This window comes from Ostrea edulis, chromosome 1 (genome assembly GCF_947568905.1).
Source record: "Ostrea edulis chromosome 1, xbOstEdul1.1, whole genome shotgun sequence".
Classification (NCBI taxonomy): Eukaryota; Metazoa; Mollusca; class Bivalvia; order Ostreida; family Ostreidae; genus Ostrea; species Ostrea edulis.
Window position 1 is genome coordinate 13,286,669 of NC_079164.1, and position 20,397 is coordinate 13,307,065.

General features: G+C 35.9%; 3 protein-coding genes across 8 annotated transcripts; 2 read left to right on the top strand and 1 right to left on the bottom strand.

Moving 5' to 3' along the window:
* Positions 1–1,769: 1,769 nt before the first annotated feature.
* LOC125664017 (prostaglandin E2 receptor EP4 subtype-like) lies at positions 1,770–4,319 on the top strand. Of its 6 annotated transcripts, none has more exons than XR_007365703.2 (3): positions 1,770–2,547; positions 2,688–2,832; positions 3,756–4,319. XR_007365703.2 is itself a non-coding variant. In XM_048896500.2 (3 exons), exons 1-3 carry the CDS (start codon positions 1,795–1,797, stop codon positions 3,800–3,802), a joined length of 543 nt encoding a protein of 180 aa, XP_048752457.2. In that variant the 5' UTR covers positions 1,778–1,794; the 3' UTR covers positions 3,803–4,319. The 6 variants fall into 6 exon arrangements, 4 of the variants coding, with proteins under 4 accessions (XP_048752457.2, XP_056008699.1, XP_056008701.1 ...); XM_048896500.2 differs by lacking the exon at positions 2,688–2,832 and having other exon boundaries at positions 1,778–2,166; positions 2,424–2,547; XR_008799624.1 differs by having other exon boundaries at positions 1,784–2,547; positions 2,688–3,485.
* Positions 4,320–5,404: 1,085 nt separating this feature from the next.
* LOC125665362 (thromboxane A2 receptor-like) lies at positions 5,405–9,335 on the top strand. Its single transcript, XM_048898009.2, has 2 exons — positions 5,405–7,931; positions 8,255–9,335. Exons 1-2 carry the CDS (start codon positions 7,164–7,166, stop codon positions 8,456–8,458), a joined length of 972 nt encoding a protein of 323 aa, XP_048753966.2. The 5' UTR covers positions 5,405–7,163; the 3' UTR covers positions 8,459–9,335.
* Positions 9,336–12,917: 3,582 nt separating this feature from the next.
* On the bottom strand, positions 12,918–18,937 carry LOC125664013 (anti-sigma-I factor RsgI6-like). Its single transcript, XM_048896496.2, has 13 exons — positions 18,660–18,937; positions 17,941–18,086; positions 16,715–16,807; positions 15,710–15,866; positions 15,572–15,611; positions 15,321–15,479; positions 15,176–15,231; positions 14,937–15,074; positions 14,107–14,278; positions 13,812–13,919; positions 13,516–13,731; positions 13,133–13,340; positions 12,918–13,025 (listed from the first exon to the last, which is right to left on the bottom strand). The coding sequence occupies exons 1-13, from the start codon at positions 18,851–18,853 to the stop codon at positions 12,991–12,993; spliced, it is 1,722 nt and encodes a 573-aa protein (XP_048752453.2). The 5' UTR covers positions 18,854–18,937; the 3' UTR covers positions 12,918–12,990.
* Positions 18,938–20,397: the final 1,460 nt, after the last annotated feature.

The following is a 20,397-nucleotide window of genomic DNA, read 5'->3' on the forward strand; positions in this document are numbered from 1 at the left end:
GATTTTGATTGCGAATTACTTCGTTTACCCGATCGTGATATTGGGCCCATGGTGGGTGTGACTTATCAACAGGGTATGCTTACTCCTCATAGACAACTGAATGATCCAACCTCTCGTGTGCGCAGGGACCGTGTTTGGCCAACTATCTATTCTGTATTGCTTATAGGAGTTATGAGATTGATCACTGTACGTTATATTCAATTGTTCATAATGCTATACAAACTCTGCTAGCATTTCACAAGTATGTCTTTTCACTAACACGTGTTGTTGTTGTTGTTTTTTTTTAAATTATTATTATGACGTCAAAAAATCTGCAAGCTATGTTAAAGGCTACAAATTAACGGGAAAACGTCCTCTTTTAATCTTTTATATAATTAATTAACTTGCATAATGGAAATTAAAATATATATCATTAGTTATATTCAGCGTAATATAAAAAAAAGTTCCGAAGATAACTGTATTAACATTGAATGTATACCAAAATAAAATCAGTAACTACAAATCGAAAAGATGTGTAAACCATTTACCTCTACATTGATATTCATGAATGGTGCATATAACGAACAGTAATCAATCTCATAAATCCTATCAACAATACGAACTAGAGAGTTGGGCAAACATGAACCCCTGGATACACCAGAGGTTGTACCAGGTGCCCAGGAGGAGTAAGCATCCCCTGTCGACCGGTAACATCTGACGGGAACCCTATATCTTAATTTGGTACACGGAGTTATCCATAGTCATAATCAGTGTGCCTAGAACGGCCCAACAATCGGTATGAAACACGTCAGACAGCATTTGACCTAGTGAAAGGTTATATTGGCATGCTAGATCGTTATAATGACCATAGGATTTACGAAATCCTGACTTTAAGTGAAACTTTTGAAACCCCTGTACTTGTTTGTCAGTAGCCTCTCTCAATGCAAAAACTGACCATACACAGAACAATATTTTGCTATCGAATCAGTTGAGAGATATAAACACTATTTGCAGGTGATAATGAAATATTGCTACATAAATATGGTACGTTGACGAGGGAGAAGCAGAAATCATCCCGTTTGTCATAAAGTTGAGTTTTAGTTTGCTATTAATATGTACTTTCAATAAAATATCCAAGTATGAAGCAGAAGTGCACGACTCAGTGGTGTTTTTTATTTTTGAGTTCACAGGGATTTTTCGAATCGACATATGAATGAAACTTATATATATATACACGTTTGTGGAATGACCTTCCGCAACATATTAAAGTTGCCAAAAACATTAACGTTTTAAAAATCTACGAAAACCTCACTTATCTTAAAATTGCTGTCCCTGATTTTTAAGCTTCTTTCATATTGCAAGTTTTTTAAATAACCGTTTTAATGCAAAGTTGTTAATTTTCTTAGTGTTTTATTTCGTTGATTTCTAATATTTTGCATAGTACACGACCAAAAAAAAAAAAAAAATCAACAAAACAAGTTAGCTAATGATCTTAATCATAGTGTTTTATTTTGATAAGTTTGAAGATATAAGATCTTATGTCATTTATTAACATTTAATTGTGTTTTATTGTTTTAGTCCTCTTCTTACTCTTTTAAAGCGCTTAACATAATTGGTTTTATATATGGCGCTATACAACTGTTACGTATAAGAAAAATATCACATTTCCTCTAACACAACACTGTCGTTCGTCTGCACAAAAGGTCGAGGGAATGTTTTCAAAAAGTAGAATTACAATGGCTAATAATGGCTTATTTCCTTCCGGGTTGTCTTAGCATACAAATTATCCCACAATCAAGTTAAGAGTTTATTACAATGGATATAAACGTCACTCCCAGCTATGATTTTCCTCTTTGTTATAGAAATGATACAGCCACGTCCTGGGTACCTACGTCAATGGAATTCTTCTTTGGAGTGTTTGGTAATTTCATTGCCCTCATCCTACTTTGGATCAACCGCCATGATCACCGCTGGGACTCGTTCTACAAGCTCTTTACTGGTTTAGTCATTACTGACTTCATTGGAGTAATCGTCGTTTACCCTATAGCAACGATTAGATACGCCTCGGATTTCACGTGGTGTTACCCGAAAAATCTGTGTAAATTCGTTTCTTTCATTTTTGTCGATGCTCATTTATCGGGGGCGTTACTAATATGTGCCATGGCTGTGGACAGATTCATGTATTCAGTGAGTAATACGATCTCAAACAGGACCTATACCTTCATTTTGATAGGTATATGGATTATCGCGAGTTTGGTATCCCTATTACACCTTATTGGTGTTGGACAATCTAATTTATACTTTCCCGGATCATGGTGTTACTTCGACTTCATAAATGATACGACCGGAAATCGCATTATGTCGTACCTTTATTCTATATTTGGTTTTATCATCGTATTTGTTACCATTCTCATGTACGTTATTACAATGATTCGCATCTGTAGAAACCCAGAAAGAAGTGGTTATTTTCTGGACGCCAATCGAGTTTCCGGATACTACGACTCTCATGTTATGGTTTTCATGACTGCTGTTACCGTGCTGTTTGTTATCTTATGGACTCCTTTCCTAGTAAGTACTTATATACGTACATTTGAAAGAACTATCCTTTCAGTTATTAACTCTGCACGTCTGTCTATCGTCCTATTTCACACATTTGAGTTGACATAAATGTATAATCTAAATACGCAATTTCGAATTTTCACCCGCAGTCTTAATCAGCAATAAAGGACCGGATTCCTGATGTACACACGTCTTTGTGATGGAATGGATTTGGCTTGATAGATGTGCATTAAGTATTCTTTTATCTCCCTAATTCATGACCAAACTAATTTCTTCAAAGAGGTTTAGTCCCAAGTAAGTACTAATATGTGTCTTGGAATAATGGAATCTGCAAGGATTATAACGGTTGGAATTCAGAACATTATATACATAGTCATCAACATTTGAACTTGACTTACATTTTCCTGATTAGAAAAATTATACAGGCACCCTTAATCCCAAAGAAACTTTAAGCATGATAACTTTGTCAAGCATAAATGGTCGTGGTTATCAATTCCGGAATAACTTCAATTTAAGTTATCTATAAAACCTGCATAAACATATTCAAACATGCTTACTTTGTTTCAACAATCACGTTTAAAGTCAGTATTTTGTAAATGTTTTGTTGTTGTAATGAACGAATTTGCAAAACAAATCTGTCATTAGGTCGAATGCTGTGTGACGCGAATGCTGTGTGACGTGAATGCTGTATGACGTGAATGCTGTGTGACGCGAATGTTGTGTGACGTGAATGCTGTGTGACGTGATACTTTCCAATTTTTGGTTACACCGTTCTTTACATGCTGATTTTGACCATTAAATACTCCGTTTATCTGATCAAGATATAGGACTCACGACGGGTGTGACCGGTCAATATGGATTTATTGCTCCTCCTAGACACCTGATCTCACCTCTGATATGTCCAGGGGGTCCGAATTTGTCATCCTACCAATTTTGTGTTCTTTATGGTATTTTTGAGGTTGATCGTTATCTTTACGTTTTCATTTTGCAACCTACAACTGTTTAACCTAAGTTCATATTCATTAATTCATGTACGTATAGAAGTGTCAAACAATACATGGAATAAGATTAACTTTGCATAAAAGACCAACATATGCAGGGTGGTGGTATTCTTTAAGATATAAAAGAGTCTAGGTTTCAATGTTATTCTTTAGAAATTTTCCATTTGATAGATGTGTGTTATAAAGAGGACTAATAAGTTTCTGTATCACTTACAGGTGGACGTATTCTTACACGCTACCAATATCAGAACACAGCACGATAATAACAAAGTAGAATTATGGCTTGTTCGAAATGCTGTCAACAACGCCATGCTGGATCCATGGCTATATATTGTGCTTAGAAAGGAATCCCTGCGAAAATTTGTTTTGTTTTATCGCAAATGCAGAGGGGCGTCAGATCCTCAACAGATGAAAAAACCAGGAGTTGACGAAACGGACATTTTGCTTCCGAAATAGAACTGACGCTGTGGTTTCAAGGATTTTTTAGGGTCTGTAGAGGGCCGAAATTGGGCCCCATTCTCAATGCTAAAGAGCAGGTGTTTTTCCCAAAATGATGCCTTTTAAAAAATTCCCAAATGATGGATGATTTGATGAGAATATGCCATGAGGCGCCATCCAACTTTGGTGCCACTCTGTTGCAAAACATTTTTGACAGTTTATTCTCTGCCAAAGACCGGAAATTAAAGCTTTTTTAAGCCACACTGATAATGAAAAATCAAATGGTTAACTTTTTGCTTGTTTTTCTTATTTATTCGTATTAAACAAATTTCCCAATTTCAATCAAATATCGTTATTTTTCCCAAACTTGACGGCCCTGGCCCCTGGATTCAAGGGGTAAAAAATCCCTGGGTTTCATCAATATTGTGAAAATTTATTGTTGTAATATGCACTTTCAAGGAAAGTGACTTCATAAACAATCGTACTTAGGGGAATATAATATATGATAACTAAGGATTTTAAAAGCTAAGGAAATTCTTTTACCATACATACTAGCGGGCTAAGGTGCAGTAGGATTACTGTCCAATTGTATTGTGTCTTGTTTAACGTCTCTCTCAAGAATTTTTCACTCATATGGAGACGTCACCAAGACGGGTGAAGGGCTTCAAATTTAGGTGTTTGCTCGGCGCTTTCGGCCATTGAGCAGTGAGGGTTCTATAGCGTGCCACACCTACTGTGACACGCGGGAAATTCGTTTTAAGGTTATCGCCGAGGACCCGTGACATTCATATCTGATGCCGAGCGTTTGGTGATGAAACTGTCACTGCCTGTTTTAACGACTTAGGTCTGTCGCGGCCAGGATTCGAACTCCGGCCTTCTGCATGTGGGGTGAACGCTCTAACATGTAGGCCACCGCGGCGGTCAGGCTACTGTCCGAAGATATTATGTATTACTAGCCCATATAAATAATATTTAATATGTATTCTAATCCAGTAATATTCCATTATAACCTGTATGTGGTGTTTATATTTCTCAACTGATTCGATACACAAGAGGTTTTCTGCGTATGATCAGTTTTTAAATCGAGGCAGGCTACTGACAAACAAATTGATAATGCAGGGCTTTCATTAGTCTTGTTTAAAGTCAGCATTTCGCTAATTCTATGGCCGTTACAATGATCCAATTTACCAGTACAACCTCTAATTAAGTCAAATGCTGTCTGACGTGTTCCATACCGATTGTTTAGCTGTTCTTGGCACACTGATTTTGACGGATAGGCGGATCAAGAAATTTAACTTGTATTGTTTGCCAGGATATTGCCGCAACTGTTTGCCACTAGTGGTAAATCTTTTTTCAACAGTCCCAAATATTTATCAGAACTTTGCCACAACTGTTTGCCTCTACTGGCAACCTTCTGCAATGTTTTGGTGAATAGTTATGACAAACAAATCCAATTGCCGCAAATTTGGGGCAAACATTTAGTTTTATTAAGGGTTGCCTATGTATTCTTGTTATTGTCCTAGCAATAGAATTTTAATGTTGTGGTAGTCAGTGTTGCATATGAAACACAACCTGCAGCAGGTAACCAGTTATTTGGGTCATGACATTTGACCTTGTGACTTGAAAACCAATGGATCATTTACTTTTTAGTGGTTCTTGTATACCGAGCTTTATGTCTGCCTTGCACAGTGTTCACAACATACTGAGCGACAATATTGTCTTATATCCTGAGTAGTTACACCCTTGACTTTTTACCTTGTGCTCTCCAGATCAATAAGACATATTTAAATTACATACTGTTTATTATGAGCCAGTATACCAAGTTTGATGTCTTTCAAGCAAAGGACTCTCAACATATTGAGCGGTACACTATTTTTCTATGTCGAAAGTAGATTGTTCTTAAACCTTTGACCTTATAATCTCAAAATCAATCTGGGACATCTACGTTTCGGGGGAGTCTACTTTGTTTTATTGAGCGGACAACACCTGTTACCAACCTGCATACCGACCGCATAAAGTATTTTCTCACATTTTAAAAGCGATAATTTTCTTACAGGTTTCAATGTTTTGAAATTTATGGTCAGTTTTTAAATCGAAACAGGCTACTGACAAACAAGTTGGTGGTGCAGGGGTTCCAACAGTCTCATTTAAAGTCAGCATGTCGCAAATTCTATGGTCGTTTTAATGATATACTTTGCCAATACAACCTATGATTAGCTCGAATGCTGTCTGACGTGTTTCATACCGATTGTTCGACCGTTCTTGACACACGGATTTTGACTTTGGATTACTCCGTTTACCTGTTCAAGATATAGGGCTCATGTCGGGTGTGACTGGTCGACAGGGAATGCTTACTCCTCCTAGGCACCTTATCCCACCTCTGGTGTATTCATGAGTCCGTGTTTGTCCATCTTTCTATTTTGTATTGGTTATAAGAGTTATGAAATTGATCATCGTTCGTGATCTTCACCTTTTTTCACATATTTTGTAGATACGCTTTAATTGTAAAGTCTAAAATGTCTTGCATTCAATTAAACCGATTCTTAGCTGTGTTTTGAGAAAACCAAGTGTCTGGCATTTCAAGGTGCTGGCATAACGTTCCACAGCAAGATGAATTTAGTTAAACTTCAGGGAAAGAAATATATGACATAGTCATTTATCTTAACCTATCGTAGTCAAAGTTTGCGTTAAAGAATCGATATTAGTCAAGGTTTTCATTGATGTTAACACGAGAGGCCTTCATTAACGTGCGTTTTGCTTTTTAAAAATGGGAATGATACATTTAACTCTCTTCCAATCGTACTGGTGGGATTGTTAAACTTGAAATTATCTAATGCAATGTGAAATAAATATTGTGCATTGAGTTATCTTGGAATCTTGATATCTTGTATAGCGTAAACTGGCCTTAATATATTTTTCATAAAACGCAAATATTCACGTTTGATAGATTACTTTAAAATACCAAATTTCAAAATCGCTGGCAATAAGAATTAAAACGTTTTGGACATACCGGTTGATATATTCAAGTTTCATGATATCAACACGGAAGTAGTTTGATTGACGGACGTACGTAAAGGTATTATAATGTTATCATTGTTCGAGGGTTTATTTTGACGACGTGCCCATCAGTGATACTATATCGTGTATATCAAAACTTCAACTTTCAAACCAAACATAAATGTAAAGATGTCAAACCACACAGCAGCCGAGTATCAGATCTGCAATATGACTACCATTGAGGCTTCCTGGGTGCCCACAGCTCTGGAATTCCTCTTCGGTATATGTAGTAATGCCGCGGCAATGCTCTTAATCTGGCTAAATAGAAGAGAACACAAATGGTCATCTTTCTACAAGATGTTTACAGCTCTGGTCATCACTGATTTTATGGGGGTTCTCTTCACATTTCCTTTCGCTCTCAAGCGGTACAGCTCTGGATTCGACTACTGTTTTTCCATCCATCAATGCGAGTTTATATCCTTTGCCATGGTGGATGCTCATTTAGCCGCTGCCTTGTTAATCTGTGCGATGTCTGTCGACAGACTGATTGTTCTTACAATACCAAGGTTTCTGCGGAATCCAATTGCTGGAAAAAGATACACACTCGTGGTAATATTGATATGGTTGATCTCCTCCGTCGTCGCCATGTTACAACTAGTTGGTGTCGGATCAGCTCAATTGTACTATCCTGGGTCCTGGTGTTACTTCGATTTCATAGATATAGAACATAATGCCGGTGACTTCTTCATGTCCTATTTTTATTCGATTACTGGATTACTAATAGTATTAATTACTTTAATAGCAAACACCTGTACAATGTGTAAAATCTGTCTGGACCCCCATGCCAGAGGAACACTTTTGGATTCTAGTCTAGTGTCGGGATATTACGACTACCACGTCATGATTTTCATCATTGCAGTCACAGTGTGTTTTGTGGCTACATGTACCCCATTCTACGTGAGTACAAGGCTGCTACAATATTATATTTTAATTTTCTATGTTATTTTACTTATTCACTTCTCTCAGTTTTCACATCCATTGGGAAGACACTATCCTTTAGTTTTCATCGTCATTTTTTTTTATTCTGTTGCCAGTTCAAAATTTATCATAAGATCCTATGTCTGACATATTCCACTCTTACGTTAAACGCGGAGTGTTTGGAAAAGAAGACATATTCTTTAGAAATAATAGATGCTGGAAGAAATCGGGCTCCGTGTATTCTATCTCAAAAACTATATAATGAATGATTGAATGTTCATTCATATCTTTCTGCATTTTAGATTGATATATTTCTACATGCTGTAAGAATTAGAAACGAAAACGATTCTCATGAGATGTGGTTTGAACGACTGACTTTCCTGAATGCCATCATCGACCCATGGCTGTACATTGTTCTCCGTAAGGAGTCAATCAGAAAACTAGTCGCATTTTTCAGAACCTTTCGAAGACGAAAACCACCCGAGAATGTATCGTTGCTTCTGTGAAACAAATAAGGATATTGCAATTGTATCAATCTTCTTCATTATCTAAACATAAAAAAAAATTCAGTTTGCCGATTTGATCTTAACAAAACCTTCAATACTTGTCAAAATCAGTATGTAAATAATACATGAAAATTATTCAAAAGAAATTATTCGCACCTTCGTGTTAGATAATCTTTATTCATGTACTTTATAATAATTGAAAGCAATTTATTAAAGCCAGATATTGATAAACACTGGACGGAACGCTTTTTTTTTTTTATTAAAGCCAGATATTGATAAACACTGGACGGAACGCTTTTTTTTTTTATTAAAGCCAAATATTGATAAACACTGGACGGAACGCTTTTTTATTAAAGCCAAATATTGATAAACACTGGACGGAACGGTTTTTTATTAAAGCCAAATATTGATAAACACTGGACGGAACGCTTTTTTTTATATTAAAGCCAGATATTGATAAACACTGGACGGAACGCTTTTTTTATATTAAAGTCAGATATTGATAAACACTGGACGGAACGCTTTTTTTGCATACCCAACTTATTGTGGAAGGTAATTTATTGGATGAAAATTTCAAAGATGTCAGACAAAGAAAGAGCTGAATTTAAGTGCATATTGTTAAATGAATGGATGAGTCATAATTTAAATGTGAGATAATTCCTATTTACAAAAATGTTTTGAAAATTATGGTGAAATTGAACATATCATATTGTCATATATAGTCATTTATTTAAACATTAATAAAATGAAACATCCTTTTATGTTATTTGTTCTTAATAGCTACAAAACATACACACCGGTTAGAGCGTTGGTTTATCATATATCCCAGGTAAAGTGTTCGATTATTACATGTATTTATACACCGGTTAAAGCGCTGGTTTATCATATATCCCAGGTAAAGTGTTGGATTATTGCATGTATTTATACACCGGTTAGAGCGTTGGTTTATCATATATCCCTGGTAAAGTGTTGGATTATTGCATGTATTTATACACCGGTTAGAGCGTTGGTTTATCATATATCCCAGGTAAAGTGTTGGATTATTGCATGTATTTATACACCGGTTAAAGCGTTGGTTTATCACATATCCCAGGTAAAGTGTTGGATTATTGCATGTATTTATACACCGGTTAAAGCGTTGGTTTATCATATATCCCTGGTAAAGTGTTGGATTATTGCATGTATTTATACACCGGTTAAAGCGTTGGTTTATCATATATCCCTGGTAAAGTGTTGGATTATTGCATGTATTTATACACCGGTTAGAGCGTTGGTTTATCATATATCCCTGGTAAAGTGTTGGATTATTGCATGTATTTATACACCGGTTAGAGCGTTGGTTTATCATATATCCCAGGTAAAGTGTTGGATTATTGCATGTATTTATACACCGGTTAAAGCGTTGGTTTATCACATATCCCAGGTAAAGTGTTGGATTATTGCATGTATTTATACACCGGTTAAAGCGTTAGTTTATTGTATATTCCTGGTAAAGTGTTGGATTATTGCATATATTTATACACCGGTTAGAGCGTTGGTTTATCATATATCCCAGGTAAAGTGTTGGATTATTGCATGTATTTATACACCGGTTAGAGCGTTGGTTTATCATATATCCCTGGTAAAGTGTTGGATTATTGCATGTATTTATACACCGGTTAAAGCGTTGGTTTATCATATATCCCAGATAAAGTGTTGGATTATTGCATGTATTTATACACCGGTTAAAGCGTTGGTTTATCATATATCCCAGGTAAAGTGTTGGATTATTGCATGTATTTATACACCGGTTAAAGCGTTGGTTTATCATATATCCCTGGTAAAGTGTTGGATTATTGCATGTATTTATACACCGGTTAAAGCGTTGGTTTATCATATATCCCAGGTAAAGTGTTGGATTATTGCATGTATTTATACACCGGTTAAAGCGTTAGTTTATTGTATATCCCTGGTAAAGTGTTGGATTATTGCATATATTTATACACCGGTTAGAGCGTTGGTTTATCATATATCCCAGGTAAAGTGTTGGATTATTGCATGTATTTATACACCGGTTAAGGCGTTGGTTTATCATATATCCCAGGTAAAGTGTTGGATTATTGCATGTATTTATACACCGGTTAAAGCGTTGGTTTATCATATATCCCAGGTAAAGTGTTGGATTATTGCATGTATTTATACACCGGTTAAAGCGTTGGTTTATTGTATGCCTATATACATGGTTAAAGCATTGGTTTATTATACGCACTGGTGTATTATACGTAACAGTTAAACTGTTGGTTTATCATAAGCACTGGTTTGTTTATCATAAGCACTGGTTAAGCCGTTGGTTTATCACATGTACTAGTTAAAGCGTTGGTTTATTACATGTGTACATCAATCGGTTAAAGTGTTGCCTTATTATGTGCACCGATTAATCGTTCTTGGTGTGCAGTATCGTGGACGATTTATTGCCTGTTCGATGAGTATTTGAAGGGTAGGTGTTTTGAAAATATAAATGAATTGATGACGTTTCATATCAAAATATATCAAATATCAAAATGTTGAATATTTCCAATTTCTCATTTTCTAAATTGCATATTTAATAATCAGCTAGGTTTCCTCAGAAGTCCCCGTACATACTCCTCACAGGAATCTCCCTATACGTAGTTCTCACCTACGGACCTCCCTATACGTAATCCATACAAAATCCTCATCTAGAGTGCTATTCATACATATTCCTCACCCAGGAACCTCCCTATATATAGTCCTCACCAAAAAACCTCCCTATACATAGTCCTCACCTAGAAACCTCCCCATACATAATCCTCACCTAGGGACCTCCCCATACATAGTCCTCACCTAGAAACCTCGATATACATAGTCCTCAACTAGGGACCTCCCCATACATAGTCCTCACCTAGAAACCTCGATATAGTCCTCACCTTGGGACCTCCCCATACATAGTCCTCACCTAGGGACCTCCCCATACATAGTCCTCACCTAGAAACCTCCCCATACATAGTCCTCACCTAGAAACCTCCCTATACATAATCCTCACCTAGGGACCTCCCAATACATAGTCCTCAGCTAGGGACCTCCACATACATAGTTCTCACCTAGAAACCTCCCTATACATAATCCTCACATAGAGACCTCCATATACATAGTCCTCACCTAGAAACCTCCCTATACATAGTCCTCATACCTAGGGACCTCCCCATACATAGTCCTCACCTAGGGACCTCCCCATATATAGTCCTCACCTAGAAACCTCCCTACACATAGTCCTCACCTAGGGTGAGAGGGGCCTCCCAATACATAGTCCTCACCTAGGGTGATAGGGGCCTCCCAATACATAGTCCTCAACTTGGGACTTCCCCATACATAGTCCTCACCTAGGAGACTCCCTATACATAGTCTTTACTTAGGAACATCCCCATAATAATCCTCACGTAGTATGCTACCTATATATAGTCTTCACTTATACATAATCCTTACCTCGGGTGCTAAAGGCCCTCTGGATTACATGCATGCAATATCAATATAAGTATTTGGTAGTTTATCTAAAACATATGATGTAAATGGAATTTAATATTAATCAGAATCACTAATTTGATATATTATTTCAAGGGCATGTTTAACTTCTTATAATCTTGTGTGCTCAAACATACATTACTCCTTTGGAAATTAATTTTCGAAATATAATACATGTAAAACATACGGTGTTTGAATATAACTTAATTTCTCGCCATTTCAGGAACATATTAAGATTAAGGAAATGTTGCATAGTATTCTGATAACTAAATTACATGCATGCAAATTTCACATACTGAATCTGTTGCAATTATAAAGCATATCAAAACAACATCCTTTGACTATTACCCATGTTTTCGTGGGGATAGTCGGGTTAGAATAGGTCCTCAGTTTGCTTGTCGTAAGAAGCTAAATGGGGCGGTCCTTCCGATGAGACCACAAGAACCGAGGACCTATACCACAGCAGGTGTGTCATGATAAAGATTCTTCCCTGTCCAAAGACCAAAAGCGCTGAGCATAGATTTCAATTTTGCTGCCCTTCACTGGCAATGGTAACGTTTCCATATGAGTGAAAAATTCTCGAATGGGATATTAAATAATGTGCAACCAACCACCTATTACCTATAGGATTTAATTACTTCGGTAATATTTTTTGGTTTAAAATGGTTCTTATTTTTGATAATGTACAATATAATAAAACACATGTATAAGTGGTAAACTTATAAACTCTTACGACAAGCAAATTGAGGACCTATTCTAACCCGGATATCCCTACGAAAACATGGGTAATAGTCAAAGGATGTTAACTATAAGGACTACATGTATACCGTATAAGTTTTACATGTACATGTATGTTCAAATCGGGAATTATTTGAAATGATATTTGACAGCTGACCATGATATCAAAAAGATCTAGATTTGAAAACCTTATTGTCCAAACATAAAACATTAACCCATTATTTTCATTCTGCATTAATTCTACAGATATTAACGCCGAGGTGTCCTTTTATTTGTCTTTAACCAAACGCAATCTGAGAAACGTGGTGGTCATCTGAAAAGAACGATGGAATTAATTCCAGAAAGCCTATTGTTTAGAGAAAAACATTACTTCATAAAACTGTCACCTTTTACAATGTGTTTGTGACGTGCCTAGCCTACCTGTAACGTGAACTGCAATATCCTTTCCTGTGGTGTCAATAACCAGATTTTCCTGGTGAATGATATTTCCATTATGTTTAACAACTAACGTATAACTTCCACTAAACACAGAAGTGTGTAGTATTTGACCGGCAGTTAGGTCGTGTGAGTACTGTGTCCACCACGTGTTCCTCACCAAGTCTAAATATTTCTGTCCAGCAGCATTCGCCTTTTAGATATATGTTTCAAGAAAGATAAATATTTGCAAGAAAATGATGTATCATCTGTTCTGATTCTAAGCAAACTTTTGCCACATTTAAATGTTGTGAATATAGCTACTGGTGATTTTGGGATATTATGTATATAGCAGACGGACTATATCGTGTTATATAAGGCAAACATACAGTTATTTTAGATCCTGTAAACAGCGATATCCTGGTATCAAAAGCAGCTCCATCCCAGAATCCCCACAACATAATACCTTCTACCGCCGGATGACTGTAGTAAAGAGTCAGCACATCTTCTAGAGCCGCAGCTTTTTTCGTGCTGTTTGATTCCAAAATCGTAAGTTCAGTTATCCATAGTTTCAAACCAGCTTCTGCCACTTTATCCAATCTGTACTACAAAAGAATTTATATGTCATAAAGATAAAGTTTGAGAGTGGATGTAATCGTAAAGAAATCAAAAGTATAATAAATACCTTTAATACGTCCATGTCGATATTCGAACCATGAAAATGACTCTGAATACCAATTCCGTCGACCGGAATCCCGTCTTTAAGTAGCTGTAATCCTTGGTTTTTCAAAGCCTATCGTGAAATAAGAAAGTATGTAAGTATAATGAAAGTCGATGCACACTTTGTTTTAAGATAATAAAAACCTTCCATATTGTCTACAGACATTAAATCTACCGAAAAGAAAAACAAAAATACGCAGATCTTAAACGTACTAGTATATCGGTATGTTAATTTAGAGCAAAAAATGAGAGTAACTTACTGTAGTATACATATTAGAATTCACTATGTTAAAGTCATTAAGGAACAATTTAGACTGGGGTTCAGCGACGTGAATCCAGTTGAACATCTTATTAATGATATCAGGGTCTCCAGAGTGCTCCTCATAATAACGCCCATGTAGTGCCTCGTTATAAACGTCCCAATGATCTAGACTGAATACCAAAATCTTACATAAATGCCTCGCCGATCTATACTAAACACCGAGTCCTAATATAAATATAAACTAAGTATCTAGTTTTCATATAAAGATCATTTTGGGACACACTAAACATAAAAATATCATGTTAACGCCTCAATCATCTAGATTAAACCACAACTTCTCATTTCAGAGTCTCAATGATCTAAGTTATTTTGTAAACGTCTTAATAAGTAAGTTCCCATGTAATGCTCCTATGATCTAGACCAAACAGTGGTAATATAAATTAAGCATTCAGTTCTAAATGTCCCAAATGACCCGAACTAGACTTTTTCAGATACGTATGGCAAAATTAATATTAAAGAATACCATTTTTTATTCAAAAATAAAGAAGAAAGATAAATACCGTTAAACACAAAATTGACGTCAAAATTATTTTTAAAAAGCCGTATTAAAACGATTTTAAAACATTTAACGCCAAAATACCGATATCTAGATATTGCTTCACATTTGAACCTCTATCTGTATAAGGTATTCAACATATTCTTGATGATTAATGAAAACCATCCACTAAAAATTACTGCTCTAGATGAAAGGCAATCGGCATCGGTAAAAAAAAAAAAAAAAAAAGAGGACAGAAAAACGGAAATAGATTTAACACTTGTTATACTTACGTTCCGTTAGTGTGTGACACTACGTCACTGATATGACGTTTCATTTCAGTGATGAAATCGGACTGCGACTTTCCTCCTAACCAATTCGGTGAGTGCCCATCGGTAGCCCAAAACATATTGTGTCCTCGTACAGGTAATCTACAGGTTTAAACAGATATATAGAATTTACATTAATTTCAAAAGAACTTATAAAAAAAAATACAAGTGTATTCAACCATTAAAACGGGAAAGAAGTTTACCCATGTGACCTCAAAGTAGAAATTGCCTTTTCAGCCGTATCAAATTTTGGATGTCCCTATAACAGAATTTAGGAAAAGTTGATTTATGTAACTATCATCTTAAATTTCTGGGTGAAAATATCTTGTTCATAATCATCTGCCTCACTTGCGTCCACTCCATTAGTCTCCACTTTAGGATATTTTCCAAAACAGCCCAGTTAAAGTTGTGGTAGATAAAGTTTGCGTAGTCCTGATGTAAGCCATCTATCAACAGAGCGGCTCTCACAGCAGTTCCGAACGGGAATTCGTGTCTTTTCTGAACTAGCTACAGAAATACTTTTGCTTAGATATCGGTAAATGTATATTGGTATGTTGTTGAATAAATAAAATAACATTGAGACAAATAAAATGTCATACCTGAACTGTTATACCTTCCGCGTTTGTTCCATGTGCAATCCTACAATAATGTGAATAGTCTCTGAATTTATATTTTCATATTTATCAACAGCCAACTTTCTCCTCCGCATTTTCAGAGTGAAATGAACATTTCCCTACCTGAGAGATACCGGCGCCTTTCTTAAGCTGGCTATTCGTGTAGCAGCGTCGCTATACCAGTGTGGATTGTGGGGAATTTGTTGTAAACTACAATAATCCAGGAGGTAGTTGATAGAGGGCTTAGCTACTTGCAGGAATAGTTTCACAGTTGTCGAGCCTGATGCAGTAAAAGTTTTGTGGTAAGTTTATTGAATATTCAAAAAATACTTTCAATGACAAGGAAATAGTACTTTGGAACTTTCAAGAATTTATAAGAACATGTTTATAATGAATTTAAACTTGTTGCGAAATGATATTTATTCGCACATTAGAGGAAAGTGACGAAATTTTTATTGAACATAACGAATTCTTTCTTTTCCGTTGGTCCTTAGAGGTTTGCTATAATCGTGCACTACTGTAGCCGGTTGTTTTTTTTTTTGGCGGGACACAAATTTGGCAGATTATGGTCTACAAGGTATACCATTAATTATGTTGATAAAATTTTGGTGAACTCGTCGCTATTTGTTTATACAATGTACCTGCATACTGATATACGTAAATTTAGTGATTCTTAATTTGATGAATCTTTGGAAATCGCCAAAATTGGGCAACATTATGTATCCGCCAAAAACCAGTAATACGGTATTTCAGACATTTGAGCTCATACGTAACATGCTTTCATGTTTTGAAGCAATACGATGGTCAAGATCATATCAAATTGATCAAACGTTTTAGGTACAGTACTATACAATTACTGAATGTGCAAGACCGGGAAACGTACTGACTCAGATCAATCAAATTCAAAACAACTGTTTGTTAGGAAAACATATACATATATATCCGGACTTTAGCGAACGTGAGGAGTATGATGGTCATGTGATTCAGCAAAGTCTATTTCACAGCTTTATCCTACAGAAATCGATTGCTATTGATAAATTATCGAATTCTTTTGCAATTTCTCTTATAGTGTACATCGGAATAGAAGGAATGGGGTAATTTCAATAGAACAATTTTACCAATATTTACCTGCTGGTACGAAGAAATCCCCGCTAATCTCTGACCACCCGTACCTGAGCTGTTGATAAGGTAATCTCGCGACCTTCACTCGGTGATCTCTTCCTTCATTTTAAAAGCGAAGACAAAAATTGTTAACTAAATATTTTACTCGTACATTCTAGAATTATTAACACATCACAATTATATTAGATGACAAATATATTATATCATTAAGAATCAATTGTTCGTTTGTTCTCACATCTTCGAAAATGCATTACATGTATATAGATCATCTGTAATGTTGTAAAACATTCTAATCAACCATTCATTTCTTTTAATTTTAGAATAGTCATCAATACCTATTTTAGAATGTACATAGCGAGGACAGTGACACATACAGAATAATATAATATAGGATATAGGGCTCACGGCGGGTGTGACCGATGGACAGGGAATGCCTACTCCTCCTAGGCACCGGATTCCATCCCTGATGTGTCCAGGGGTCTGTGTTTGCCCAACTATCTATTTTGTATTACCTATAGGGTTATGAGATATATCACTCACTGTTCGTTATCTTCACCTTTCATTGAAAGATAAAACAAGATTATCTATGATAAACCTTTGATTACTGGCTTATCAAACTCTAGCAATTTTATTGTCTCCCGACAAATCAGCACGGAGCACAGTTTAGGGAAATCGGTATTGTTTGAAGGGTTAACGACTTCCTTTTTATCAAATAGCTAATACTTAGACATATTGCTATATTGTTGAATTTAAAAAAAAAAAAAAAAAGAATATGCAGATACCGGTTATGACTTGAGTTCATGGTCACGGAGGAACATGCTGAAATAGTTGCAAGACATTTTGCCTACGACATTATATACCGGTAGAAAAAAATATAGTCAATATATTCATGACTTGTTTAATGGAATATGAAATGTAATAGTTGGAAGTGGATCACAAATGCGATAAAGACTCGGTAGATAATGTTTGCCTTACTTCTCTTCACCTTTACCTTACTCCTTTTCTGAATTTTTCCCTTCTCTGTTCCTACCCCCCTTTTTTCTTTCTTCTCTCGTCTTTCGCCCACCACCTACCCTTCCATTATTTCTTGTTTCTTTCCAGTCTCTTTATTCTGCCCCTCTTCCTCGTCACTTTCATTCATCCTCCCTACCCCCTCCCACTCTGTTTCTCTCCATCCCCGCGCATTTTTAAATATTCTTAAAAAACAACAACAAAAGCCTGTCATATCTTACCATGGGTGTGCACCGTGGCCATGAGATCTACCTCTACAGTGGTTGAGCCACTCTCCATATTGAGCAGCTTGAAATGCATCTTGGCGACATAGTTATGGCCAGGAGTCACATGCGTAATTGTCTGTGGCGCCGACCAAAAATGGTGCCTGGAATTTCCCGACAGAAAAGAGCTCCTAATACAGTACAACTTACATGTATTCTTCCATAATTGTTTTATGCGAACGAATTTGTCCTGACATTGTAGCCATTAATTTCTGTTACTGTTTACTGATATCTAAAATTTTATGCTTCTACTCTTCTTTCCTTCAGTCTATATATATATATATATATATATATATATATATACACACACACACAATGGAGAAGAGAAGGGGATGAATCATAAATATACCAAAGGGAGATGATAAATATCTTTGTATGAATTATGTTCATGATGAATAAAATCATTCAAACCATAAATTTTTAAGGAAATTTTTATAGAGGACCGGTACATACATGTAACTGCCAATGAAAATAAAATTCTGAGGAATAGAAAAATAGAAAACTAATTCAATAGTGAACCTGTAAAGTCGATTTAGAACTCGTTCTGATTAAAATAGTTACCATTCTTTATATACATGTATATCGACTTCAATATGCTAATAAAGTACTTTTGATTTCCACCTACTGAATGATTGTTTTAAAAAATGATATTCAAATAAATATTGAAATCTACAAACCTGTTTGTTACTTTGATGCATTTACTGCCATGGTAAACGTCTGATGTGTATGACGTCATTGTACAATCAGCACAAATCCAGTTCCCGGCAAAATGTGTGCTTTCAAAATCTGCGTTCCGAATATACTCAACCGCTTCATCAGCAAAACACACGACAGAAGAGAGACAACACAATACAAGAAAGAATACGTGCATTATTTCTGGTCCGGATGTTCTGCGGTTATAGACTGTTCTGCTTTCTCACCGCAAGTCTTTATCAGCCTACAGGCAGGTCATTATGAGTACATTTTACGATATATATATTACGTAAATGCACCAGTATCGTTCGTTTAGAAACTTTGGAGATAGTAGTTGCTTTCCATATATGCATGCAAGGTGAAGATAACGAACAGTGATCAATCTCATAACACTAAAGTTCAATGGTACTCACATGTGCAACAATACTGCCAAAGCATGATGTTCTGCGCAAATGTGTTACGATGAAGTCTGATGATCTCGTGCAATTACTTCAAGGCCCCAATATGGTCTTGTAACACATTAAAGTGCGATCGTCAAGAGAACAATAGAAACATGATAAATTCTTGTTTTAACCCCTACATCTTAAAATGAAACCTCATCAGTTAAACGTTAACGGTGAAACGATTAGATTGCATTAAAGTTGATACTACAGGGGTTTCAACAGTCTCATTTAAAGTCAGCATTTCACAACTTTTATGGTATTTATATAATCTAATTTGCAAATACAAGGTACACCTGGGTTGAATGCTGTCTGATATTTTTCATACAAATTGTTAGACCGTTCTTTACAATCACTGATTTTGACAACAGATTATTCCGTTTTCATGATCAAGATATAGGGCTTATGGCGAGTATGATCGGTCAACAGGGGATGCTTACTTCTCTAGGTACCTGTTCCACCTCTGGTGTGTCCATGCTTGTCCTTCGTTTAATTTTGTATTCTTCATAGGATTTATGAGATTGGTCACGTTTTGTTATCATTTTCATGCATTAAATATCAATTACCCACACGTTACTTTTTTAATTTTGTTGTATTTAGAATGATCGATCCTTTCACTTCTGAGTTCCGAATGACAATGAAGAAACAAAGACTGGATGATGAGTGATCGAGCGCTAAATAAACTATGAACGCACAGTGAGCGAACTATGAACGCAGTGAACGATGAACGCAAGTGATTGGTGAATGGTTAAAACAAAGATGAAAGGAGAGCATACGGGGAACTAATGGTGAACGAATGTTTAGCGAACGGGGAAATGGGAAAGTAGAATGTTTCAGTTTTGTGTGTATATTGGTTCTTTCTAAAAGAAACTTACGAACATTCACATGTTCCCGAATTTGAAGACTTGCATTTCCATATATCAAACACAAACCCGCTATTTGCTTCCTGCTTTTATTACTTAACGATGAAGAGTTTGAACGGATGAAATGCATCTCTTTTTGTTCCTTAACCAAATGCAACTTGAGAAACGTGATGGTCGTCTGAAAGTAATGATAAGGTAATTTCTACACAATATACAATGCTCAGAGAAAAATATTGAATCATAAATGTAACATTGTTTTGATATTGCTTGAGATAGATCCGAGTCTACCTGTCATGTGAATTGTTATATCCTTTCCCGTGGAATGGATTACCATATTTTCTTCGTGAATTGTGTTCCCATTATGTTCAACATGCAAAGTATAGTCTCCGGGAAACACAGAAGTGTGCAGTATTTGACCG